Genomic DNA, 26,835 nt, shown 5'->3' on the forward strand with positions numbered 1-26,835 from the left:
GTCACCTCCCTGACTAAGGCCCTTCTCTAGGAAGAGTCCTGGTGGTTCCAGCCTTCTTCCATTTACGGATGATGGAGGCCACTGTGCTCATTGGGACCTTCAATGCTGCAGAAATTTTTCTGTACCCTTCCCCAGATCTGTGCCTCGATACAATCCTGTCTCGGAGGTCTACAGACAATTCCTTGGACTTCATGGCTTGGTTTGTGCTCTGACATGCACTGTTAACTGTGGGACCTTTATATAGACAGGTGTGTGTCTTTCCAAATCATGTCCAATCAACTGAATTTACCACAGGTGGACTCCAATCAAGTTGTAGAAACATCTCAAGGATGATCAGTGGAAACAGTATGCACCTGAGCTCAATTTTGAGTGTCATGGCAAAGGCTGTGAATACTTATGTACATGTGATATTTTTTCGTTTTTTATTTTTAATAAATTTGCAAAGATTTCAAACAAACTTCCTTCACGTTGTCATTATGGGGTATTGTTTGTAGAATTTTGAGGAAAATAATGAATTTAATCCATTTTGGAATAAGGCTGTAACATAACAAAATGTGGAAAAAGTGAAGCGCTATGAATACTTTCCAGATGCACTGTATCTCTCAGATTCCCTGTAGGCGTTGGCTAAGGGTCAGTCAAGTAAATTGAGCAATTTGTTGCTCATTTTGCTTGAGGATATCATCCCTGTATCCCTGATGCATAATCTGCTGGAGATCCGCGGTGCTGTGCATCCCTTACTTTTGGGCTCCAAGGTGGGTGGGGAGCAGAGATGATGAAACTAAAAACCCAAAACATGGCTACAAAACACACCTCAAAAAAACGTTTCTTGGACCTGGATACCGACAATACCTCAGAAAATAGACGTACTCTTGTGCCGAGTAATGATGACTGGCCAAAATTCATCACCATTGAAGCTGCTGTTCCAGATTCTCCAATCATCAAGCTTTCCCCTTTCGCTATACAAAAAGATATTGCAGGAATAGCGGGAAAAGTAAAGGAAGAGAAAAAACTATGATCTGGACAGATTCTTGTGGAATGCAGTAAAAAGGCCAGTGCTGAAAATCTACTACATGCCAGCAGGTTAGCTGGAGTTCAAATGAAGACATCTCCTCATCCAACTTTGAACTACAGTAAAGGAGTAATCCGAACTAGAGAGTTGGATGATGTGGATGAAGAAGAAATAACATATGAGCTCAAGACCCAAGGAGTAATGAACGTCACAAGAATAATAATGAAGAGAGAAGAGCGAACGATTAAAACTAGTACGTACATCCTCACCTTTAATAAACCGCTAATCCCAGATAGACTTCGAATTGGATACTTAAGTGTTCCAGTGGATTTATTTGTACCCAACCCTCTGCGGTGTTTCAACTGTCCAAAATATGGCCATGGATCTAATGGCTGCAACAACAAACATACCTGTTGTAACTGTGTTGAGGTAGGACATGACAAAGGGAGCTGTGAAAAACCATCAAAATGTTGCAATTGCTCAGGTGACCATTCAGCTGCATCAAAACAGTGTCCCATGTGGATCAAAGAAAAGGAAATACAGAAGATCAGGTGGACTAAGAGAATCAGTTACCACGAAGCAAAGAAAATGGTGGATGTCGTCCCTGTTTTTACACTGAATAAAACCTTTGCATCTGTTGCAAAAAAAAAGCTGTGAGAACAATAGACTGCCAGGCAGATATCACCTGGATGCATAAAGACAAACCCCATACCGTTAACCATAGTAATATTCCCCCAAAGATGAAGAACACAGGAACCCAGTGCAAAATGACATTCTAAATGACATTCACTCCAGTCAGAGCTCAATAACAGGAAACCAAAAGGCAAATAAAAACAACGGTAAGGCAAGTTCTTCACAATCAAATGTATCCCAAGATGAAGCCTCAAAGACAAAACAAACAAAAGATGTGGAAATGAAAGAGAATGAATACCATAGTAGAAGTCCATCCCCTAAAGGCAGAACCAAGAAAACTGTCCCTATTCTCCCTAATAGGTAATGGAAAATTATATCATCCAGTGGAACTGTCGTGGTATCAGGGCAGATTTTACGGAGCTGCAGCATCTAACTGCAATTATTAACCCTCTAGCCATATGTCTTCAAGAAACACAATTACCACCAGACGGTACTCTCTCTTTTAAAATTTTTACAAGTTTTAACACTTTCGGTCCCAATGATAAGCGGGCTTCCAGTGGTACAACCATTTTAATAAGAAAAGATGTGATCCATATTTATATAAATATTAATAGCAACCTACAGGCAACAGCAGTACGCCTGACTTTGCAGAAAACCATTACAGTCGTCTCTATCTACATTCCTCCAAATTTTAACTTGACACACATGGACCTAGATCACCTTATCGCTCAGCTCCCATCTCCTTTTATTCTCATGGGAGATTTTAATAGTCATAACACTTTGTGGGGCAGTAATCACTGTAACACAAAAGGAAAGAAGATTGAAGATTTTATAGATGACCACACCTTATGTCCTTTAAATAATGGATTGAATACCTATTTACATCCAGGACATGGAACGTACTCTGCAATCGACCTAACAATTTGTCAGCCTGAATTATTTTTAGACCTCTCATGGAAAGTTTGGCATGACCTCTGTGGAAGTGATCATTTCCCAATCATTGTAACCATCAAAGGCAGAGAGGAAGGAACAAATGTACAAAGATGGCAAATTAAAAAAGCAAATTGGTATCAATTTCAAACCCTCTGTCATGAGAAACTGACACAGTTTCCAGAAGACAGCCCAGATGCTATGCAAAATTTCACTGAAACGCTCGTATCTATAGATAATGATACAGTCCCAAGAACATCTTTAAACATAAAACATAGATGACTTCCATGGTTTGATGATGCATGTAAGGAAGCTATAAAGGAGAGGAAAAAAAACTGAAAGACTGTTCTTCAGACATCCATCAACTGAAAATCTTCTCAAACTCAAGATGAGTAGAGCACGTGCAAGACGAATTATAAATGAAGTAAAAAAGGAAAGCTGGAGAAGATTAGTTTCCAACATGACAACAAGTACTCCATCATACAAAATATGGAACCTGATATGGAAAATGAAGGGAAAAAACAACGGTCCTCAAATACAACACATCAAACAGCACGGCACACTCTTGACTTCAAAATAAGAAATTGCAAACATTCTAGCAAAAACTTTCGAAAACAATTCATCTATTGAGAACTGCCTTCCTGCTTTTTGAACTTTTCTTGCTCAACAAGAAATAGAAAAGATTAACTTCGGCTCCAGTAACACAGAGCCATACAACCAGCCTTTTTCTATGGAAGAACTACAGCGAGCCATTAAAAAATCCCACGACACAGCTGTTGGACCGGATAAAATCCACTATCAATTTTTAAAGAATCTACCCCACCTTTCCCTGAAAATGCTCCCTTTCCCTAAAATTTTTAACTCCATCTGGATATCGGGAAAAATCCCATCTGCCTGATATGAAGCAGAAATAATACCTATTCCAAAGCCAGGAAAAGACCATAACGACCCCATAAACTACCGCCCTATAGCTTTAACCAGTTGTTTATGCAAAACAACGGAGAGGATGGTCAATGATCGCCTGGTCTGGATACTGAAATCTAAACACCACATAAGTAACACCCAATGTGGTTTCAGGAAAGGTCGAAGCACTACAGATCACCTTATTTGTCTTGAAAGCTATATTCGTGACACCTTTACCAGAAAAGAACACGTTGTAGCTGTCTTATTTGATTTGGAGAAAGCCTATGACACGACATGGAAACATGGAATTTTAAAGGATTTGTACCAAATGAATTTTAGAGGTTGACTGCCTTGTCTTCACTGAAAGTTTTTTATCGAACAGACTTTTTAGAGTTAAAATAGCAAACACCTTGTCTAACCTACATAAACAAGGACTTGGTGTACCTCAAGGAAGTATCCTATCAGTAACCCTCTTCAGTATTAAAATAAAGAGCATTGCAAAAGTCATTGGCTCTGATGTCCTCTGTCGTTTATACAGTATGTAGATGATATCTGCATTTGCTACAAGAGCAAGTACATGAATACTATCGAGCGAAAAATCCAATTGAATATAAACAAAATGCACCCCTGGTCAACACAGAACGGTTTCAAGTTCTCACAAACAAAAACCATCTGTATGCATTTCTGTCAGCTTCGATCGCTACACAATGAACCAGAGCTGTTTATGGATGGAGTCCCCATTAAAGTTGTTAAAGAGAACAGGTTTCTTGGTATCACTTTTGACAACAAACTGTCTTTCATTCTTCACATTAAATCACTAAAAAAGAAATGTTTTATAGCTATGAATGTTTTAAAGGTTTGATCCAAAACCAAATGGGGAGCAGACAGCTCAACTCTCATGAACTTGTACAGAACCATGGTACGCTCAAAGCTGGACTATGGAAGTATCATTTATGGATCAGCTAGGAAGTCATACATATGACTTTTGGACACTGTACACCACCAAGGTATACGACTAGCTTTGGGAGCCTACAGAACATCACCAATCCAAAGTCTCTATGCGGAAGCCAATGAACCTTCTTTGGAAATCAGACACCTAAATTTGGCCTTACAATATGCAACCAAACTTAAAACAAATAAAGAAAACCCAGCCTATTCAGCAGTTTTCCCACTTCAGCATTCAACAATATATGAAAAAAAAAAACAAGCCTTTTTGGCCTACGTATAAAAACCCATCTGGAGAATCTGAAAGTGGATCTAAACTGTGTGGAACAGACACATTTCTGCAAAATTCCTCCATGGGATCTCAAAAAGCCTAAAATCCATCTGAATTTAACAAGGAACCAAAAATCCAAAACGCATCTGAATGATTTCCATCAACAATTTCTGGACATAAGAGCAGTATACTCACAACATGTCCCAATATACACAGATGGATCTAATTCTGGAAATAAAGTGGCAGCAGCTTTTGCAACAAACCAACTGTGTCAGGGTATCCGCATCCCTGACCAAAGTTCGGTTTTCACTGCAGAGGCAAACGCTCTACTACTGGCACTGAAGTTTGAGACTGCTCCACAACACTTTTTTTTTTTTATAATAACTGATTCAAAATCATGTCTTGAAGCATTGGAAGCTACTAAAACTGATCACCCAACAATCGTGAAGATTTTAATCAAACTGTCATCTCTTGAAGCAAAGAGTTTTAATATTATTTTCTACTGGGTACCTGGACACTCAGGAATCTCCGGTAATGAACAAGCAGACAGAGCTGCCAGAGAAGCACTATCTACTGAACCAGTAAAATGCCCTATACCTTCCACAGATCTGAAACCAACTCTGAATGTATATATCAAAAACAAATGGCAGTCGGAGTGGGATCAATGTTTAAACAACAAATTACGAGAAATAAATCTTGTTGTTGGAACAAGATATGTGTTCCCTTTTAATAATCGCTGGGATCAAGTCATTTATACACGATGTCGGATAGGACATACAAGACTCACACACCAATTTTTACTATCAGGAGAAAATTCACCAAAGTGCTCATCTTGTCAGAACCCACTATCCATTAAACATTTTACTGGACTGTCATACCTCTACACATCTGAGGAACCTGTATTATTCAGTTGATTCTTTTGAAAAGGTTTTTAATCAAGTGAATCCAAATTTAGTTTTAAGGTTTTTAGGAAAAATTAATCTTAAACACCTCATTTAACTTATTTAACTATTTTAAATAACTAAACCTGGTTCCCGCCATGAATATAGCTATAGAAGCTGACATGGCGTAAAAAAATGAAAGAAACAAACAAACATTCATGTCCACAAATTCTGTGTGATGGTGCTCTTGGAGATGGTGCTTCACGATTTAAGCGTTTCCCGACTGAGCCGACACTTTTCTCTGACACATTTTGCAAATAGGGTGTCTGTCAACACTGATGTTGCCTCTTGTCTCTTTTAAATAACCGAAATACTCCCACACAGTGGACTTTAACCGCTTAGGTGGGTGGAAAAGAGGCTCCTCCGAGTCCGAAATTTCGTTCTACACAGCGCTCATGTGCTGCTGTCCGTTGGTCTGACAGAGTGACATGACGTGTTGAATGCGACTTTCTCATCTTTCATTTAAACTCACCTTTTTTTGATTCTTTTATTATTAGTAAATGGAAATATAATTAATTTACTTGGGATTTTTTAAATATATATAATTTTTTTCACACAATATCGTCATTAAGTAAAACCGGTATGGAAACCGTCTGTTTTTAATACCACGGTATACCATCATACCGTCATATCATTACATCCCTAATACACACACACCAAACGACCATTTTGAACAAAACACCGAGCTTACGTCATTCCTCTCATGAGCGTGCGTCAATGAGATGTACGAAAGCAAACATTTGTAGTTAAAAAGTATACAAGTATTGTTTTGTTTCTAAAAGTAATCAATCGTTTGCATTCAGAAGAACTTTATTTGTCGACTGGAGTCGTTTGGGTTATTTTGATGCACCCTAAATATGCATTTTGGACCGTCAAAAAATGGAGTACATTCACTTGCATTGTTTAAAGGAGGAGGCCTGAAATGAAATCCTAAAAGTCTTAAATTCTGTTTTAATGAAGAAAGAAACTCCGATACATCTTGGATGGCCTGAGGGTGAGTAAATTATCAGTAAATTTTCATTTTTGGGTGAATTATTCCTTTAAGTGCCTATGATTGGATCATTATTGCAGTAATTAATATGTTGCAGCTGGCGACAATTCTTTTAACCCTTACTGATGTAGTGTGTAGCTTCTTATTTCTTAACCATGTCGGAAGACGTATCTCGTGGTCGTGGAAAAGATGTTACTGTGTTTCAGAAGGGGCAAATTATTGGCCTGCATCAAGCAAAGAAAACATCTAAGGAGAGTGCTGAAATCACTGGAATTGGGTTAAGAACTGTCCAACGCATTATTAAAACCTGGAAGGATAGTGGTGAACTGTCAGCTTCGTGGAAGAAATGTGGTCGGAAAAAAATCTTAAATGATCATGATCGGAGATCACTAAAACGCTTGAAGTCGCATCGTAAAAAATCGACAGTAGAAGCATTAAGAGTAATTAAGTAAGAGCATTTCCACATGCACAATGCGACGAGAACTTACAGGATTGGGACGAAACAGCTGTGTGGCCACAAGAAAGCCACTTATTAGTGAGGCTAATTGGAAAAAACAACTTCAGTTTTCTTGGGAACATAAAGATTGGACTGTGGAGCAATGTAAAAATGTCATGTGGTCTGATGAGTCCAGACTTACCCTATTCCAAGGCGATGGGCGCGTCAGGGCAAGAAGGGAAGCACATGAAGCGATGCACCCGATGCATAGTGCCCACTGTACAAGACTTTGGAGGCAGTGTCATGATCTGGGGTTGCTTCAGTTGGTCAGGTCTAGGCTCAGCAATGTTATGCGGCAATAAAATGACGTCAGCTGGTTACCTGAATCTACTGAATGACCAGGTTATCCCATCAATGGATTTTTTTTCTTCCCTGACGGCATGGGCATATTCCAGGACAATGCCAAGATTCATCGGGTTCAAATTGTGAAAGAGTGGTTCAGGGAGCATGAGGTATCATTTTCACACATGTATTGGCCACCACAGAGTCCTGACCATAACCGCATTGAAAGTCTTTGGGATGTGCTGGAGAAGACTTTACGGAGTGGTTCGACTCTCCCGTCGTCAATTCAAGATCTCGGCCAAAAATGAATGCAACTCTGGACAGAAATAAATGTTGTGACGTTGCAGGTTGAAGGTTGTCGAAATGCCATGACGAATGCTTGCTGTAATCAAAGCTAAAGGCAGTCCAACGAAATATTAGAGTATGCGATTTTTTTTTTTTTTTTTTTTGTTTGTTTTTGGCCAGGTAGTGTATGAAAAAATATTTTTGTGTGAGAGGAAGTGTGGAAGAAGTGTCTCTCACATCCTGTGGTCCATCCTTTTGTGTTTATAGGCTGAAGCAGATGAGAGCAGGACGCTTTCCCCAGTGTATGAATCAAAGGTGGCACAGCAGGAGAATTCTTCCTCTCCCGTGAGAATACACACTTCTGGTGATTCATGCGCTGAAAGAATAGAATCAGAAGAGGGAGAAAACAGAAAGGAAAAGAAGCCAGAGGCTGCTACACAGATCCCTAAAATGATTCAATCTCAAAATATGGGATCTGGAGAGCCTGTCTCAACAACTGCCTCTAAGAGAGAGGAGTCCCCTCAGAAGATCTGCACAGAGGAGAAGAGAGACATGTCCAAGGAGGAGCCACATGGAGTACACCAGGAAGAGGACACGGAAGGTCAGTTTATTTATTTGACCTTTTATATGGTGTAGTTCAGATATGACAACACGCTAGGTGGAGTGTACTAAACCTTTTTTTCTCATTACTAATGTGTGATTAGGTCTTGAGCCGATGGTAAACCTGAAGTTTGTTAAGAATGATTCATATGAGAAAGGGACCGACCTGATGGTTGTTAATGTCTACGTGAAAGAAATATGCCGGGAGACATCCAAGGTGCTGTTCAGGGAACAAGACTTCACTCTTATATTCCAGACCAGGTGAGGGTATATGGAAAATATTTTTATTGTTCGAGATTAGCATTTAGCTGCCCACATCATGTGAAGCTGAAAATTTTAAGGCTTTTCATCATCATACACAAACTACTAAAAACATTCATGATATGACTCTGTTTTCTCATTTGTTATAAACTTTTCTGTCCACAGTGATTCCAATTTTTTGCGCCTTCATCCAGTTTGTGGACCAAATACTGTCTTTAAATGGCAGGTTAAACTCAGGTAAGATTTTTGAAAGGGCATCTTGATCTTGGTCAAGTGTGCCTTTCTGAAGGATGGTTAATTTGTTCCACCTGCTGATGTTTCAGGAATCTAATCCAGCCAGATCAGTCCAGCTATGCCTTCACTCCGTCCCGTATTGACATCACCCTGAAGAAAAGACACAGTCAGCGCTGGGGGGGTCTGGAGGCCCCAGCCACACAAGGTCTGCTGCCTGGATTCTATTTGCTTCTGAGCAGACATTTACAAACACACATATGCTCATGCTACCTGTGAATGTATCCAAATTTCTGTTTATTTACACCATTAATAACCAACTGTGGTACTTCTGTATATACAGTGGCAAGAAAAAGTATGTAAACCCTTTGGAATTACCTGCATTTATGTATAATTTTGTCTAAAATCTGGTTTGATTTTCATCTAAGTTACAATAATGAACAAACACAATCTGTTGTAACTAATAAAACACAAATTATTTTATTGTTCTTGCACATATTGAATACATCATTCAAACATTCACAGTGTAGGTTGGAAAAAGTATGTGAACCAATAGGCTAATGATGTCAACAAAAGCTAATTAGAGTCAGGAGCTGGCAAACCTGGCATCCAATTAATTAAACAAGATTGGAGGTGTGGGTTAGAGCTACTTTGACTAACAAAAAGCATCTGCTTATGTGGACCATGCCTCACAAAAAAGAGATCTCAGAAGATCTACAATCAAGAATTGTTGCTTTGCATAAACCTGGAAAGGGTTATAAAGTAATCTAGAAGACCTTAGATATTCATATGTCCACAGTTAGACAGATTGTCTATAAATGGAGATGATTAGGTACTGTGGCTACTCTCCCTAGAAGTGCCCGTCCAGTGAAGATGACTCAAAGGGCACACAGCAAAATGCTCAATGAGGTAAAAAAAAATAAACCTTGAGTGACAGCTAAAGACTTGAAGGAATCATTGGAACTGGTTAACACATCTGTTCATGGGTCTACTATACGGAAAAACCTTAAACGGCATGGTGTCCATGGCAGGACACCATGAAGGAAGCTGCTGCTTTCCAACAAAAACATTCCTGCGTACATGAAGTTTGCCAAAGACCACCCTGATACCAACATGAAAATATCATCCCATTGGTTAAGTACGGTAGAGGGAGCATCATGATTTGGGGCTGCTTCGGGCCTGGACCACTTGCCATCATCAAGGGAAAAATGAATTCCCAAGTTTATCAAGATATCCTACAGGATAATGTCAGGGTGGCTGTGCACTAGCTGAAGCACAGTAGAAGTTGGGTGATGCAGAAGGACAATGGCCCTAAACATCGAAGTAAATCCACTACAAAATAACTTCAAAAAAATAAATTCCACCTTTTGGAGAGGCTCAGTCAGAGCCCAGACCTTAACACAATAAAGATGCTGAGAAGCAGTTCTGTAAGGAAGAATGGTCAAAAATTCCTTCTGAACATTGTGCAGGTCTAATCCGCAGCTACCGGAAACGCTTGGTTGAGGTTATTGCTGCCAGAGGAGGATAGACCAGTTAATAAATCCAAAGGTTCACTTACTTTTCCCACAGCACTGTGAATGTTTAAAGGGATGTGTTCAATAAATACATGAAAGATTATAATTGTTTGTGTGTTGTTAGCTTAAGCACATTGTGTTTGTCTAGATTTAATGACCAATTAATGTTGAAAACCAGGTAATTCCAAAGGGTTTGCATACTTTTTCTTGCCACTGTACAATCTACATGCGAGTGTGTTATAGGGAGCGTAAATTAGATTATTGTGGGAACATTTTACTGTTTTTGATTAAATTTAGCTGTTTTTGTTGAAATGAGGGCACCAGTCATGAGGTGAAATGTGACAACAGGTAGTGATCCAGTAACTCAGTATGAGTGAGACGGTGTCAAGCCACATGTGCCAGTGTGTCCTTGTCTTGGTGCCAGGCTCCTGACCTACTTTGCATAGCCTTCCATCAAGTTTAGCTGCCCACTCACAAATGTTCCTTTTTTTTACTGTGCCAAAGCAATCATATATTTATATATTGTGATTCTTGTTCTAACAATTTTGCATTCAAACTTTAGACCACTGTTTCAATAATTTTTTTTATTATGTGTGCTTTCATATGAATAATTTCCTCCATTTAAATTGATGAAGCAGCAGGTCATCCAAATAAGGAGAATTGCTGAAACTGGCATTTCTTACTGTGCTCAGAGCCACTTTTATTAAGGCACTATAGAGGGCAAAAGTGTAGCAAACTGTACAGACATGCAGGGTTTCTCTTGTGCATTTGGGTAAGTTTAAATCGTGAACCAAGTCTGATATTGCCATGCATTGTGTTGTATTGAGTCGTGTATTGCAATAGGAGTCATATCTTGAGGTCTTTATACCCAGCCCAACTTTTATCCTTGAGAAACTGACTTATTGCTTGGCTGTGATATTGGAGTGCATCATTATGGCATATATATATATATATATATATATATATATATATATATATATATATATATATATATATATATATGATTTTAAAATCAAACATCTGTTTTGCTGAGAAGGGATGAAACTTTCATGTGTCAGATTTATTCTGCCGTGACCTTAGCTGCTAACCACAAGCTCTATTGTCCTTTGTTTAAGGTGCAGTGGGGGGCGCCAAGGTTGCTGTGCCCTCCAGTCCTTCCTCACTCGAAAAGAGTCAGCCAGGAAGCAGCCAGCATACACTTCCTACTAAAGAAGAACCTCGAGTTGGGGAGGAGAAAGCCAAACCCCCTCGAGTGCCACAGGATACAGGTCTGGATGCCGTGGCCCCTCGCTCGGTCCCCGACCACATGCCTCTCAAACAGGAACCAACTGTTGCCACGGTAATAAAACAGAGGAGTGCATCATTTTATTTATTCCATGTGTGATGATCTAATGATTGCATGGGCACGTAACTGGTCTTAGGTCTGTTAGTTTTTATTCCTTGTCTTTTTGTCTCACCACAGCCCAAGCCCACCTGTATGGTGCAACCCATGTCTCACACTCCTCCTGTATGCAGTGAGAGAGCTGAAGAAGTTGAGGAGAAGAAGGTGTGTCTCCCTGGCTTTACTGGATTGGTAAATCTGGGAAACACCTGCTTTATGAACAGCGTGATCCAGTCGCTCTCCAACACACGGGAGCTCAGGGATTATTTCCACGGTCAGTGGCCTTGCATTGATGAGAATTGCTGCTTTTGTGCTGTGGCCTAACCTGGGATGATGCGACAAGCTTCCAGTGACAAGTCCTTTGCCTGTCCACTGTGAAACTGAAAATGCTATGCGACACAACACACTCGCAGCCAATCAGAACAGATTTGATTTTTTAACCTCTTCAACTCTGTGGTATTTTTGGGCTGCCGCCTGCAATTTTACACTCTTATGATGAATGTAAAAAAAAATTACTGTTTTTTATTTTGTCCTAACCTTGCATGTAATTCTGGTTCTTTTCACTCCATCTCCCTCAAAAAAGTCTTATTTTATTCCACTAGATGGCAGCAAGTACTATAATTTCTTTCCCTCATCACAATCCTTCACAAAATGCCAAACTGAAATGTAGGTGTCGCTCTAATGCATTTTAGCCCTCACAGATGTGCTTGTCCATAGACGTTCAATCAAATTTTCAGTTCATGCACCACCCCCATTGTTTCATTGAATATCTTGCCTCTGGTTGGACTAGAAGCTCAATATAGCTGTCATTAGAAAGCAGAGATCCTCACCTTTGTGGTGATACATATAACATTTTATCATCAGAAACATATATTTCTGATGATTTGTTTAGCATGCTTTTCTTGTTGGATTGCATATTTTGTTCTGGACATCTAAGATATAAGATTGGATTATTCACACAAGCAAGCTCAATGACAAGAAAAAAATTGCTATTTTTTTAGAAAACTGCCTAAGGTAAAAGCTGATATAAAGTTTCAAGCTATTTGAGGCTTACAGCAGCAGTGATCGTGCATAAGAGACATTTGTATTTGAAGTCTTACAGAAATTTTATTTCACATTGTGTTTCTTTTTAAAATCTTTCAAACTGTGCAACTATACAGTCACATTTCTGAGAATGAGAGCTTTCATTTGATATGATTTGCCTGTTTAAGTGCAATTTAAAAGACTTTTGTATTCATTAATATTTCTACCACATAAACTCTAGGTGGCGCTGATTTGTGACACAAATACTTTTTTGTAACATAAATGCAGAAGTGATGGTTATCTAATATCTATGAAAAGTTCAGACTCTAAGCTTTAAAACGATACCCCTTATGCCTGACTTACAGCTCTGGAAAAACCAATCCTCAGAATTTGGGAACATTGTCAGAGTAGAAGGAGGCAAGTTTTCTTCCAGGATAACCTTTTACGTGGCTTGATTCATGTGTCCTTCACAAAGACAAATCTACCCGATTCCAGCCTTGCTGAAGCACCCCTGGATGATCATCACCAATCCTCCACCTGGTCGTTTAATGGTTAGACGGAGACCTGGAGAGGCCTTCAAGCCATAGTGTCTTGCACCCACTGTGAAATTTGGTGAAGGATCTGTGATGATCTGGGGCTTCTTCAGCAAGGCTGGAATCGGGTAGATTTGTCTTTGTGAAGGATGCCTGAATCAAGCCACTTACAAGGTTGTCCTGGAAGGAAACTTACTTGCTTCTGTTCTGACAATGTTCCCCAAGTCTGAGGATTGGTTTTTCCAGCAGGACAATGCTGCTTGCCACACAGCCAGGTTAATCAAAGTGTGGACTGAGGACCACAGGATCAAAACCTTGTCATGGCCAGCCCAATCTCCAGACCAGAACCCCATTGAAAACCTCTGGAATGTGATCAAGAGGAAGATGGATGGTCACAAGCCATCAAACAAAGCTGTGCTGCTTGAATTTTTGTGCCAGGAGTGGCACAAAGTCACCCAACAGCAATGTGAAAGACTGGTAGAGAGCATGCCAAGACGCATGAAAGCTGTGATTGAAAATCAAGGTTATTCCACCAAATATTGATTTCTGAACTCTTCCCAAGTTAAAACTGAATATGAACTTGTTTTCTTTGCATTATTTGAGATCTGAAAGCACTGCATCTTTTTTGTTATTTTGACCAGTTGTCATTTTCTGCAAATAAATGCTCTAAATGACAATATTTTTATTTGGAGTTTTCGAGAAATGTTTTCAGTAGTTTATAGAATAAAACAAAAATGTTCATTTTACTCAAACACATACATATAAATAGTAAATCTAGAGAAACTGATAATTTTCCAGAGCTGTATGTATTCCGAGACGTGAACATTTTAAGCGTTAAATTTTTTCACAGTATAGTGCCCCCTTTTGGACTCATCGTGGGTCTGCAAACTTGAAGAGGTTAATATACAGCTAAATGGAGTGGAATTTTGGATCAATGGAATGCAACTGTGGTTATCTAGGGGGTTATAAGCAGAAATAGAAACCAAGCAACCGTTAAAATGTCCAGTTGCTCATTGCTTTGGTAATGGCTGGTTAGGACAAAAACTCGTTTACATGGAAGAGAGAGCTTTTATAACTTGTTGCATCTTGCCTGGTTAGGACACAGTGTTATTATCATACCCTATCATCCATTTTTGTCATTTAACAGACTTTATCACTTATCACTCATAATTCATTGTTTGTATCATTTAACTGAGGTCATCTAATTTTTTGTTCTGTTTCTTTTGTTTTAAGATCGAGCGTTTGAGTCTGAGATTAACTGTAATAATCCACTGGGCACGGGTGGTCGGCTGGCCATTGGGTTTGCTGTTTTGCTTCGAGCTCTGTGGAAGGGCACTCACCACGCCTTTCAACCCTCCAAATTAAAGGTATCGGCAACGAAATTGTCCTCCTTAACTAGACCTTTTAGTTTGCTATATTTAATTATGCTAATAAGCCATTATGTCTATTTTCATTTTTATTTGCTCTGTCTTCACAGGCTATAGTTGCCAGTAAAGCCAGTCAGTTTACAGGCTACGCCCAGCATGATGCTCAGGAGTTCATGGCTTTCCTGCTCGATGGGCTGCATGAGGACTTGAACCGCATCCAAAACAAACCTTACACAGAGACTGTTGACTCAGACGGCCGTCAGGACGAAGTGAGCTCATTGCTTTTAGCAACATAATATCATTTGATAGGGTTTCAATTGAATTGAGTTTCTGTATTTTGAAATGAACTGTTTACTGATATTTTGGGAAATGTTAATAAACAGACTAATACTAAGTAATAAACATTTATTAAATTTTCATATTTTGTTCATTCCACTCATGTCATGAATCTCGTTTATGGTTTGTCAGGTTGTTGCAGAAGAGGCGTGGCAGAGGCATAAAATGAGGAACGACTCCTTCATTGTTGACCTCTTTCAGGGCCAGTACAAATCAAAGCTTGTGTGTCCAGTGTGCTCTAAGGTAAGACTTGTCTTTTGAGTTATAAGAAGAACAATTGACCAAAATGGACCCTGGAGTTTGTGTTGTGAAAAGCTTATTACTTTTAAGCGGATAATTGTGATAGTGTTCAGTATTTCTTGGAAATTTGGTTATGGGAGTTATCTGACCTGTTATTTTATCTTCTAATTTTTTAGGTTTCCATTACCTTTGACCCCTTCCTGTATTTGCCTGTCCCCCTACCTCAAAAACAGAAGGTGCTTACTGTTTTCTATTTTGCTAAAGAGCCTCACAAGAAACCAGTCAAGGTAAAAACAACACAACTTCTTAGTTTTTGTAGCTTGTGCGCAAACGGCTCAGTCTTTTCAGCTTTTTTAATGGATACCATGTTTCTTAATTTTTGAACTAAACCTTTTGCTTGTGCAGTTTTTGGTCAGTGTAAGTAAGGAGAACTCGAGCACAGCAGAAGTACTGGAGTCGATATCTCGCAGTGTGAGGATCAAACCAGAGAACCTGAGACTGGCAGAGGTATGATGGTTTTGTTGTGAACCTTTCATTTGCTCGTGTTTGACCCATGTTTCATGGGACCTTGTCTGTGAAATACACCACAAACATATTTTGACAATATATTAACGATAAAAAAGCCACATACGTTAGTCGGCACCTATAGGAATTTGAAACTGTTCTTGAAGCTTGTTATTGAGTATTTACCTTAATTTTTTTCTCTCAGGTGGGAAAAGGCAGATTCCAAAGAATCTTCACCCCGTCTCACTCCTTGGACACAGTCATGTCCAATGACCTGCTCTTCTGCTTTGAGGTGTTGTCAAAAGATCTCGCCAAAGAGAGGGTTGTGCTGCTGAAGGTCCAACAGGTATAACAATTCTGTCTTATTCTCAAATCAGAAAAACTTTCTCTTTAGCCTCTTGTTGAGTGTTTTCATTGTTTGTTTGTTTGTTTTTTGCTTTGGTATTATACATTGAATCATTCTGTTGATCTTCAGAGACCTCAGGTTCCCAGCATCTCAATTACAAAGTGTGCTGGCTGCATGAAGCCTCCTGCTTCTGACGACGAGAAGCTCAAACGCTGTACACGCTGCTACCGTGTGGGCTACTGCAATCAGTGAGTTGTCTCTGTTTTCCTTCTGTTCATCAAAAGTGTATGTTGTGCGTGCTCACGAGTCTTTGCCTTTGCTAAGTTATATTTTTTTCCTCTAAATACAGGGCCTGCCAGAAGAACCACTGGCACACTCACAAGACTTTGTGCCGAACCAACGTGGAGAATATTGGACTCCCGTTTTTAATCAGTGTGCCTGAGTCTAGGCTGACTCACACCCGCCTCACACAGCTTCTGGAAGGCTACTCTAGGTATAATTAAAAATATAGCTTTGGGATTCTGAACTATTTACCCAGATAGACTATTTTTGGTTATTTTAAATAAAGAATTTTTAGGTTAAAATTTAAATGAATGTACTGCATTGTGTGTTTTAGGTTTTGTGATCAATATTTTAAGTTAGTCATCATTTTAATCACTTTATTACCTTCACTAGTTAATTGTAAATGGTCCTACATTGTGACAAATGTTTTTTTTAAAGTACAAATGATCCGTGTAGTCAACTAGTTAATATGATATCATAAAGCTGTCTGCATAATAATTATAAAATTAGTAAAATGCTTTTTAAAATGCATAGCATGTCACACTGTATTTAACTTATGTATTGAAAGTAGGTGCATTGCTAGCCTTTTATTATTTATCTTTCCTTTTTTTATATAGTATTTTATAAATCTAAGGTAGTTTGGCAATTGGTTGGGTATATTGAATGTAAAGGAAAATAATGTAAAAAAAACAAAACAAAAAAAAAAGACCAGCAGCATTGTGTAACTCTCTCTTTCTGTGTGCAGGTACTCTGTGAATGTATTCCAGCCACCTTTCCAGTCTGGCCGGACGTCCCCAGAAGCCAGCGTGCCCCGTGTTGATCTGTCCTCCATGGCGAGCAGTGTCTCTAGCAAGCTAGAGGAGATGCCGTCATCTGTGGCAGAAACCGAGAACGTTGAGCAGGGTGATTCTGTCACAGCCCCACAAACAGAGACTGTGTCTGCTCTCTCCACAGCAGATGGGGACACTCTCTCCACACACACCATTGATTCTGGCTGCTGTGAACTTGCTGCCAGCTCCCAAGATTATTTGGTGGAGAAAGACACATGTGAAAAGGCTAAGCCAGAAGGTACATTTTCTAAAGATCTTTGCTAAAGTCTTGTTACAGATCATATTAAGGCATATTTGACTTATTAGGGCTTATACAGTACTGTGCAAAGGTTTTAGGCACTTGTGAAAAATGTTGGATAGTGAGGATGTCTTCAAAATATAATGCCATAAATAATTGTAATTTACCAATTAACTTCATACAAAGTCCAGTGAACATAAAAAGCTAAATCAATATTCGGTGTGACCACCTTTGCCTTCAACAGCACCAATTCTCCTAGGGACACCTGGACACAGTTTTTCTTGGTTGTTGGCAGATAGGATGTTCCAAGCTTCTTGGAGAATTCACCACAGTTATTCTACCTGTGTAGGCTGTCTCAATTGCTTCTGTCTCTTCATATAATCCCAGACTTACTTGATGTTTAGTGGAGGGCTCTGTGGGGGCCATGCCATCTGTTGCAGGGCTCCCTGTTCTTCTATTCTAATCTTTTCTATTTGCAAAAGGAATGTTTGGGAGTCTAAAATGTTTCTATTGACACTAAAGCTGAAGATAACCATCTTACAAATCATAAAAATGTGTTTGATAATAGTCCATTTTTGTGTTTTCATTGGTAGCTGTAGTAACTGGGTATCAGCAGCCATCTGAGTCTGGAACTGGAAGTGCCTCTCAATTCTACATCTCAGTTCTGGATTCAAACCAAAAGGAGGACAAAAAACTTGAGGACAAAGGTCAGTCAGATCTCTGTCCCTTTGGGTGGATATGTTTCATAGAGGATCCTTTTGATATAATCCTTATGTTGAGCTCAATCACATACAGTATGACTGGTGCCCTCTACAGGTGATGCAGTGCTGGAGCTGCCTGATGACAGCACACTGGAGCTGGTGTGGAAGAACAACGAGCGGCTGAAAGAATATGTGCTGGTGCGTACTAAAGAGCTGGAATTTGACGAGGACCCAGGCTCTGCTACAGAGACTGCCAGGGCAGGACACTTCACTTTGGAGCAGTGCCTGAATCTCTTCACCAAACCTGAGGTGCTAGCCCCCGAAGAGGCATGGTATGGACACACGTACATTTTAAGCTCTTGAAGAATTGCTCGGAAGTGTTTTTGTTTATGTATTTCATATGGTGTTATAGACGTGTTTGGTCCATTGTGTTGTCTCTTTGTGTGGTTCAGGTACTGCCCTAAGTGTCAGCAACACCGAGAAGCCTCTAAACAACTGCTGCTCTGGCGTCTACCCAACGTGCTCATCATTCAGCTCAAGCGCTTCTCGTTTAGGAGCTTTATCTGGAGGGACAAGATTAATGATATGGTCGATTTCCCTGTCAGGTACACTAAAATACACCCTTACATTCATGCACACTGTTAGTCTGGACTTGTTTGTCCCACTGCAAAAATAAGGTTCTTGATAGTTCTGGGAGTTTAATGATTGTTTGAATGGTGACATTTGTCATGTTGCAGAATTGATTCTAGTAGGGTTGTTAATGATTAATCGTTGATTATTTGCCATTAGTAATTTAATAGATCAACAATAGTGATTAAACAAACAAATGAAATGGGATAGATTTACGATGCTGATTCAATTAGAGAAACAAAACAGATATAAGGACCATGGCAGACCTTTCTTTAGCCACTTAACATATAAAGTCACTCCGTGAAGAGTATATTAAGATATATGCATGTTATCACAGTGTATTTGGGCTCTGTTTAATCGGGAGCATCTGCTCAGTTTGTTTGCAACCAGACAAACAAATTGATTCCATTCCAGTGTGTTTCACCTAGATTTTTCTGTTCACATCAGAAACTTGGACCTAAGTAAGTTTTGCATCGGTCATAAGGAAGACATCCAGCAGCCCCCCATATATGACCTCTACGCTGTGATCAACCACTATGGCGGAATGATTGGAGGACATTACACAGCCTACGCTCGGCTTCCCAGTGACAAGAACAGCCAGCGCAGTGATGTTGGTATGTGTGTGCTCTTCAAGCTCATCAGCAAGTAATCAAACATCACACCCACCTCATCTCACTCTGCATTTTACCATCTCAGGTTGGCGTTTGTTTGACGACAGCACAGTGACGACAGTGGAAGAGAGCCAGGTGGTGACACGTTACGCCTATGTGCTATTCTACAGGCGCAGGAACTCTCCTGTAGAGAGGCCATCACGCTTGCTGGGGCCCCTTGGCACCGAATCCTCTTCTGCAACCGGTGGTGCTGTCAGTCAGGTGAGCTCAGCGCCATCTCATGTCACCTCGGCTCAATGGAAAAGAGTTTAGTCTTTGTGGAGGTGCTATATACTTGTTCATTAAAGTTGCAAAGGATTGTGTGTGTAAGTTGTTTAGTTGTTCTTGGTGGATTCACGTTACATTTGAAAGTATATTTCTCTATTTTTCATTTTAAATGAGGTGTTTAAAAATGCTCAGAGCTTTAAAGGAATAGTTCACCCAAAAATGAAAACTCTCATAATTTACTCACCTTCATGCCATCCCAGATGTGTGTCTGTCTTCTACAGAAAACAAATGAAGAATTTTAGAAGAATATCTCAGCTCTGTAGGTCCACACAATGCAAGTGAATGGTGACCAAAACTTTAAAGCTCCAGAAAGCACAAAGGCAGCACAAAAGTAATCCATCTGACTCCAGTGTCTTATGAAGCAATCCAGTTGGTTTTGGGTAAGAAAAGACCAAAGTATTACTCCTTTTTCACAATAAATCTTTACATCAGCAGTCTGCTTGGTGATCATGATTTCAGGCTAGGGCCATCTAGGGCTCTGTGCATGCGTCAAGCACTAGGAAGTGTAGTCGAGCTTAAAATCTTGATCATGCCTAAAGGCTGCAATGGCAAGATTTACTGTGAAAAAGGAGTTATATTTTGGTCTGTTCTTACCTAAAATCAATTGTATCGCTTCAGAAGACATGGATTAAACCATTGGATTCATATGGATTACTTTAACCTCGTGGGACCCCACGTCCACATGCGTGGACGTTGTGTTTTGACTTTAACGCATACATTAAATTAATAAAAATCGACTGAATACTGTTCACAAGACTCTAGACTGTCATTTAAAGCGTTAACTTCTGCCACACCGACTCACATGACACAACAACATGATGTCGATTTCCTTGAAGCGCTCCTATGGATACAGTGCCAACAAAAGTGCCTCTGGTAAGAAATCTCTACGTTTTTTCATTGAAACCTGTTTGGTTGTAAAGAGGAGAGTCTCTAGTTTCGTTTGGCGGCATTTAAAAAAAAAAAGTTAATTTTTCGTCCGTCAGTGCCCTGATGGCCACGTGTGGAAACTCGTACTGCATTTCCTCAAAAGTAGAAAAAACATGTTAGTTATTTTGAATAACTTTCAACTCTAACACATCTGTGAGTCATTTTGCTTCATTTTAATATACATTTTGGTATATTTATATATACATTAACATTAATACATGCATTCCTATATATTTACTATGCATTTTCACATTGAGAATAAATGTGTTCATCCAAAAGCTGAAAAATGTTGCTTTCTGAGGCTTTATATGGACTTGGGATGAAAATAAGGTGCATTTCAAACTGTTCTGAGACCAGTGAAGACAGACAGCACACTGGAGGTTAAGTCATTCAATAAATAGGGAACAAGGGAGCATCCTATAGCTTGCGATGCAGTGCATTCAATCCTAAAATCCAACCAAAAGTTCAGTTTCAGTCTGCAGGTGATGTTTGGACCACTCAACATATTTGGCAGACATGGGACAATGGTAATCAGTACATAGATTCAGAATTTACAATGTATAATTTTATTCTAACATGGTTGGCAGTGATTGGATAATGCTGGACATTACTTTGAATAAGAATTATTTATTCAGCTTTACAGAAAATCAGCTGTAATGTCTGTAACGTCTCAAAAACATGAATAACCAACACTCCTGGAAACATAAACAATTTGATTAAAAATCTGGCTTTCTATAGCTTAGTGTTATTTCACAACATATGTCCACATATGTGGACATACACTGATCAGCCACAAAATGAAAACCACCTGCCTAATATTGTGTAGGTCCCCCTCGTGCCGCCAAAACAGCGGCAACCCGCATCTCAGAAAAGCATTATGAGATGATATTCTTCTCACCACAGTTGTACAGAGCGGTTATCTGAGTTACCATAGACTTGTCAGTTCGAACCAGTCTGGCCATTCTCTGTACAATTGCGGTGAGAAGAATAGCATCTTATGATGCAGGTTGGCGCTGTTTTGGTGGCACGAGGGGGACCTACACAATATTAGGCAGGTGGTTTTCATGTTGTGGCTGATCGATGTACATTTTTAGGAAAACTGTTTGCTTTTTTTATTTTTATTTTTTTGCTCGTTTATTAGATGCTACTAGTTACAAATCAAAAAGGGAAACAGAAAATGCACACAGCAGTCACGCGGGGGTCTCAGGAGGTTAATGCTGCCTGTATGTCCTTTTTGGACCTTGAAAGTGTTGGACCCCATTGATTGCATTGGGCAAAATATGGGCAAACACTCCATCAATCTCCATCAAAAAAAAAATATTGTTTGTGTTCCGCAGAAGAAAGAAAGTCATATGTGTTTGAGGTGGCATAAAGGTGAGTAAATGATGAGAGAATGATAATTTTTTGGATGAACTATTCCTTTAACATACTATGTTTTGCTCTAATTACCAGTTTCATTAAAGGCAGAGATTCTAACAGATATTCAGCAATATAATCATCTTGTAAGATGTTAAATAATGATTAAAAGATGAATTGCAGCATCTCGCAGGGTATTCAAGAGTCTATCCGCAAAGTCATCTTTGCTTGTGCTAGGATCTCATTACTTCATTTTGATGAAATAAATGAGCTTCTCAAAAGACGAAATTTGCGTCATGGTTTCAACAATAATGTCTTGCGGAAATTCCCATCACTGCTGTCTACCTGCTCACTTTAACATAAGCCTGTGAATTGTTCAGGGAATAAAGCAGTATTTTAATTTTGTATTAATAGATGGATACTGAACCTGAAGCGAGTAACAAAGGCCATGTGACTCTTATGTATGTCAAATGGGAAAACTCACTCTTAATGTTTTCTGTGTCACAATATAATAGTTATAAGTATGATGCACATTAGAACATTGGTGCTGCTCATAGGAAATAATTAGACATTTGAGAGGGTTCAGCACAACAGAGGGACCCATGCAGTCCTTCCTGGTCATCTGAACTTGTGTAAAGCTGCCAAAGGAAGATCAGTTCCCTGGCATTGAAGCTACATGAGACCAACATCTGTCGCTATAGCATCAGACAGTGAAAATTTCCATCTAATCTCTGGTGCTGTCAGGGAGTCACGGTTTTTGTGCTTAGTGTGAACATTTTGCAATATGAAAATGACCCATTTGTCCACTAATCATCTGAGTGTGTGGGTAGAGCATGAAATTGGAGCATTGAGCTCTCACATACTGGCTGTATTTTTGTATTGTGGGGATTTGGTGTTCTGCAGTGTAATGGTGCTTTTTGAGGCAAGGCCCATTCCCAGAAGCTGACACAGGTTTCCGCCAATCGCAGGCGTCTCTGATGTGGCAGGAACTGGAGGAGGATGAGGAAGGGCAGAGAGAAGCCTCCTTTAGGAGCCTATTCCGCTCCGGTCTACGAGGAAGACGAGCCAGGACGAGGCTGGAGGAAGAAGAGGCTGGCAGGGGAGGGCTGGCGCGCCTCAGACAAGACAGCATCTCCGATTACTCTGACAGCGACCGTCTAAGATATTTTATCCTAGGCACTACGGCAGCACTCCTAGCATTGCTTTTCAACCTCATCTATCCTTTGTTGTACAGGTCCAACTGGGGTTAATTTACTCCTCACAATCATTAGACTGCAGTTACAAACCGCCTGTAATGAGTCAGTTCACCCTCAGCAGAAATGAAATATTTGCACTTTGCATTTTAAGGAATCATTTACATATTGATAGTGCTTCTGTTTAGCTTTTGAGCCACACAGCCTGGTAGATTGTAATTTACGCAGACCTAAGATCTCTACTGTCCAGTTTTTAAATGTTTTAAAATCAACTCCTCTACATTGTTTAGTGGCAAGTTTAAAAGAATGCTTCAAATCAAAAAACACTCAGGGAAAACTTGTTTTCTTTTATGAAGGTTTATTGTAACAGTAAGCAACATATACATTACTTTTAGTTTTTTTTTTGTTTGTTTGTTTTTTTTAATAGTTGTCTCATCCTTTAGGCTAGACTTAATTATTTAGCTGGATGACCAATCAATAAATCAAAACTGAGATAAAAACCCAAATCTTTAAAGCTGCTAATCATGGTCATTCTTATCAGATACAAAATGCAACTTTATTACAATAATAATAATTTAAAAAAAGCATAATGGCAACATCTTAAACTCATTAAAACTGTGATAATTGCCTTTCCTTAGCTATTGTAACACTCTTTAAACCTATAGCTGTATTATGTCATCTCAATTTTAAGTCAACATAAAATCAAAATTGGCCCTAGTTACTTTAAATTATAATCTTGGTCTTATTGCGCATGATTCGTCAAAGGGAAAAAGGTCTTTGTAATCTTTTAACAAAAAGTAATATCTTGTACTGCCTCTGAAATGACTTTCTTTTTAAATTTATGTCATTCTGCACAAGAAGAGAAAATAATGTTAACCAATAACAGAATAGTTAATTAGGCATTGCTTTAGGCTACATAATGGTAAGGAATCCCCACTTTTCACAAACATTTAACAAAAAAATATTTTTTTATTTTTTTATATTCTGTTTAATTCAGAAATATGTTGCATTATGGGAGTAAAATGGGCTATGAATGCCAGAATCATTGTTCTTTTGAGTAAACCTTCCTACTTTAGATCCTTAATGAAATAATCCCAGATTTTCAAGCATTTTTGTTGCATGTTGATGTTTTTCCTTTAAAAAAAGAATTTAAGGGGCTTACTCATACAGTGGCAATAAAACGTATGTGAATCCTTTGGAATTACCTGGTTTTCTGTATTAATTGGTCATAAAATTAAATCTCATCTTCATCAAAGTCATAAGTATAGACAAACACAATGTGCTTAAGCTAACAACACACAAACAATTATAATCTTTCATGTCTTTATTGAACACATCTAATTAAACATTCACAGTGCTGTGAAAAGGGTACATGAACCCTTGGATTTAATAACTGGTCGATCCTCCTTTGACAACAATAACCTCAACCAAGCATTTCTGGCATTTCAAGTAATTTTTTACCATTCTTCCTTACAGAACTGCCTCAACTCAGTCATATTCTTAGGATGTCTGGTGTGAGTGGCTCTCTTTACGTCATTCCACAGCGTCTCTATTGGGTTGAGGTCTGGGCTCTGACTGGGATGTACTTCAGTGTTTAGGGTCATTGTCCTGCTGCATCACCCAATTTATACTGAGCTTCAGCTGGTGCACAGCCACCCTGACATTATCCTGTAGGATATCTTGATAAGCTTGGTAATTAATTTTTACCTCGATGATGGCAAGCGGTCCAGGCCCCGAAGCAGCAAAGCAGCCCTAAATCATGTTGCTCCCACCACCGTACTTCACCATTGCGATGTTTTCATGTTGGTATATGGTGAACTTTTGTTCTTCACCAAACAATTCAACCTTAGTTTCATCAGTCCACAAAACATTTTCCCCATAGCACTGTGTCAAGGTGGTCTTTGGCAAACTTCAGGCACGCAACAATGTTTTTGTTGGAAGGCAGTGGCTTCCTTCTTGGTGTCCTGCCTTGGACACCATGCCTGTTTAATGTTTTCCGTATAGTTGACTCATGAACAGAGATGTTAACCAGTACCAATGATTTGTTCAAGTCTTTAGTTGTCACTCAAGCATTCTATTTTTTAGCTCATTGAGCATTTTGCTGTGTGCCCTTTTGAGTCATATTAGCTGGACGGCCACTTCTAGGGAGAGTAGCCACAGTACTAAATTGTCTCCATTTATAGACAGTTTGTCTAACTGTGAACAGATGAATATCTAAGCTCCTTGAGAACTTTGTAACCCTTACATTTTGTTGACATCATTAGCTTAGGGGTTCATGTACTTTTTCCAACCTATACTGTGAATGTTTGAATGATGTATTCAGTATGTACAGGAACAGTACAATAATTTGTGTTATTAGTTAAAACAGACTGTGTTTGTTCATTATTGTAACTTAGATGAAGTTCAAACCATATTTTAAGACAAATGTATACATAAATGCAGGTTACTCAAAAGGATTCACATACTTCTCTTTCCACTGTATTTTAACCACTAAATTAAGACTGGATTGTAGCCAAAATGTGCTTGTCTTTTTGGTTTTTGAAGCAGTTTGAATTGTTACTGTTTTCCCAGTCAGTGCAGTACTGTATGTATGTACCCTGTTGGGGTACTAACAGGGGTTTAATTGGGGCGGAACAGTCCAGAACAGCATTCTGGCACCTCCGATTCAAAAAAGAAATATTGGCAGTTTGTTTGTCACTTCATTCTATGTCCTGCAGGCAGGCTCTAGTTCAGTTGTTTTATGCATTCTGTCTCCATTTAGTAAGTGTGCTTGCTTGAAAACACCTTTAAATTTAATTACATAAGAATAATGCTTTCATCTAGTCTGTATCAAAACCTGGTCCACTATTTTTGCCTAGAGCAGCACTCTTTTAAACAGGGCACACACACTGTTGCCCACTACTGTTCCTGGATAGGGATCACAAATTAATATGCAACCAGTGCTCCAAGTGGGAAGAAATGTGTGTCCCCCCAAGAATCCCTATTAAATTCCAATTTAATCCCTGGAAATTATATTTGTTTTATAGTTTGCACAATTAATCCAAAGTTTAGTTGCGCATTGTAAAATGAATGGTGGGTCTTATGATTGGAGTGCTGCTAGGTTTGTGGGGATATAACATTTTCAAGTCTCCGGGATGCTGAAGGTCTATAATGGTTCACAAGGCCGCTCACACTACAAAGCCTGAAGACATTTGGCTTCTGGTAATGACTCAGTTGAATTTAAACTACTCAACTTCTGACTCCTTCTGGGACAAAGTGACTGAAACTAAACTAAACAGATGTTGTACCTCATTAAGATCACTTCAAAGTCTAAAAGCGAATTAATTTCTGGAGTATCATGATTGGTGATTCTGTTCAGAGAATGTTACTTGTTCTAATTAGGAGGTGAATCTTTGGTCTTCTTTTTCCAGTCTTTTGAGCAAGGGCACTTACATCAATAATCAAGTCTTTATATTGTATATGTAATCACATGTCTGCTTGTTTATGGGTTCATGTTTAAGCAGCGCTTTAACATTTCTAGATTGTTGATTTTATTTAAGTAAATATAACAATCTATAAACAAAATGTTAATATATTTATGATGCTGCAAAAAAGTTCTCGGCAATAAATTCTAAATGCTGCTCAATTGTAAAGGTACCCTTACTGCCTTCATAAATAAAGGTCAAGATCAATCAGCAATTGGATTAGTTGAATTCTTAAACTGTTTTTATCTGATGTC

General features: G+C 39.1%; 1 protein-coding gene across 5 annotated transcripts in view; it reads left to right on the top strand.

The window, feature by feature from the left end:
* Positions 1-26,835, top strand: part of LOC127419939 (ubiquitin carboxyl-terminal hydrolase 19-like) — a 50,686-nt gene that overhangs the window by 22,589 nt on the left and 1,262 nt on the right. For 2 of the 5 annotated variants that reach the window (XM_051661772.1, XM_051661775.1), the window contains 21 exons: positions 7,954-8,287; positions 8,391-8,547; positions 8,713-8,784; positions 8,871-8,986; positions 11,408-11,631; positions 11,755-11,947; positions 14,463-14,596; positions 14,707-14,865; positions 15,065-15,175; positions 15,349-15,459; positions 15,578-15,679; positions 15,882-16,022; positions 16,152-16,270; positions 16,372-16,515; positions 17,050-17,372; positions 17,966-18,079; positions 18,189-18,405; positions 18,526-18,678; positions 19,151-19,317; positions 19,400-19,575; positions 22,893-26,795. In XM_051661772.1, the coding sequence (XP_051517732.1) occupies positions 7,954-8,287; positions 8,391-8,547; positions 8,713-8,784; positions 8,871-8,986; positions 11,408-11,631; positions 11,755-11,947; positions 14,463-14,596; positions 14,707-14,865; positions 15,065-15,175; positions 15,349-15,459; positions 15,578-15,679; positions 15,882-16,022; positions 16,152-16,270; positions 16,372-16,515; positions 17,050-17,372; positions 17,966-18,079; positions 18,189-18,405; positions 18,526-18,678; positions 19,151-19,317; positions 19,400-19,575; positions 22,893-23,174 (3,549 nt within the window). In that variant the 3' untranslated portion in view covers positions 23,175-26,795. Of the gene's footprint in view, positions 1-7,953; positions 8,288-8,390; positions 8,548-8,712; positions 8,785-8,870; positions 8,987-11,407; positions 11,632-11,754; positions 11,948-14,462; positions 14,597-14,706; positions 14,866-15,064; positions 15,176-15,348; positions 15,460-15,577; positions 15,680-15,881; positions 16,023-16,151; positions 16,271-16,371; positions 16,516-17,049; positions 17,373-17,965; positions 18,080-18,188; positions 18,406-18,525; positions 18,679-19,150; positions 19,318-19,399; positions 19,576-22,892; positions 26,796-26,835 lie in introns of those variants that run through there. The other 3 variants (XM_051661773.1, XM_051661774.1, XM_051661776.1) reach the window with 3 other exon arrangements.

This window comes from Myxocyprinus asiaticus, chromosome 29, assembly GCF_019703515.2.
Source record: "Myxocyprinus asiaticus isolate MX2 ecotype Aquarium Trade chromosome 29, UBuf_Myxa_2, whole genome shotgun sequence".
In the NCBI taxonomy this organism is placed as follows: domain Eukaryota; kingdom Metazoa; phylum Chordata; class Actinopteri; order Cypriniformes; family Catostomidae; genus Myxocyprinus; species Myxocyprinus asiaticus.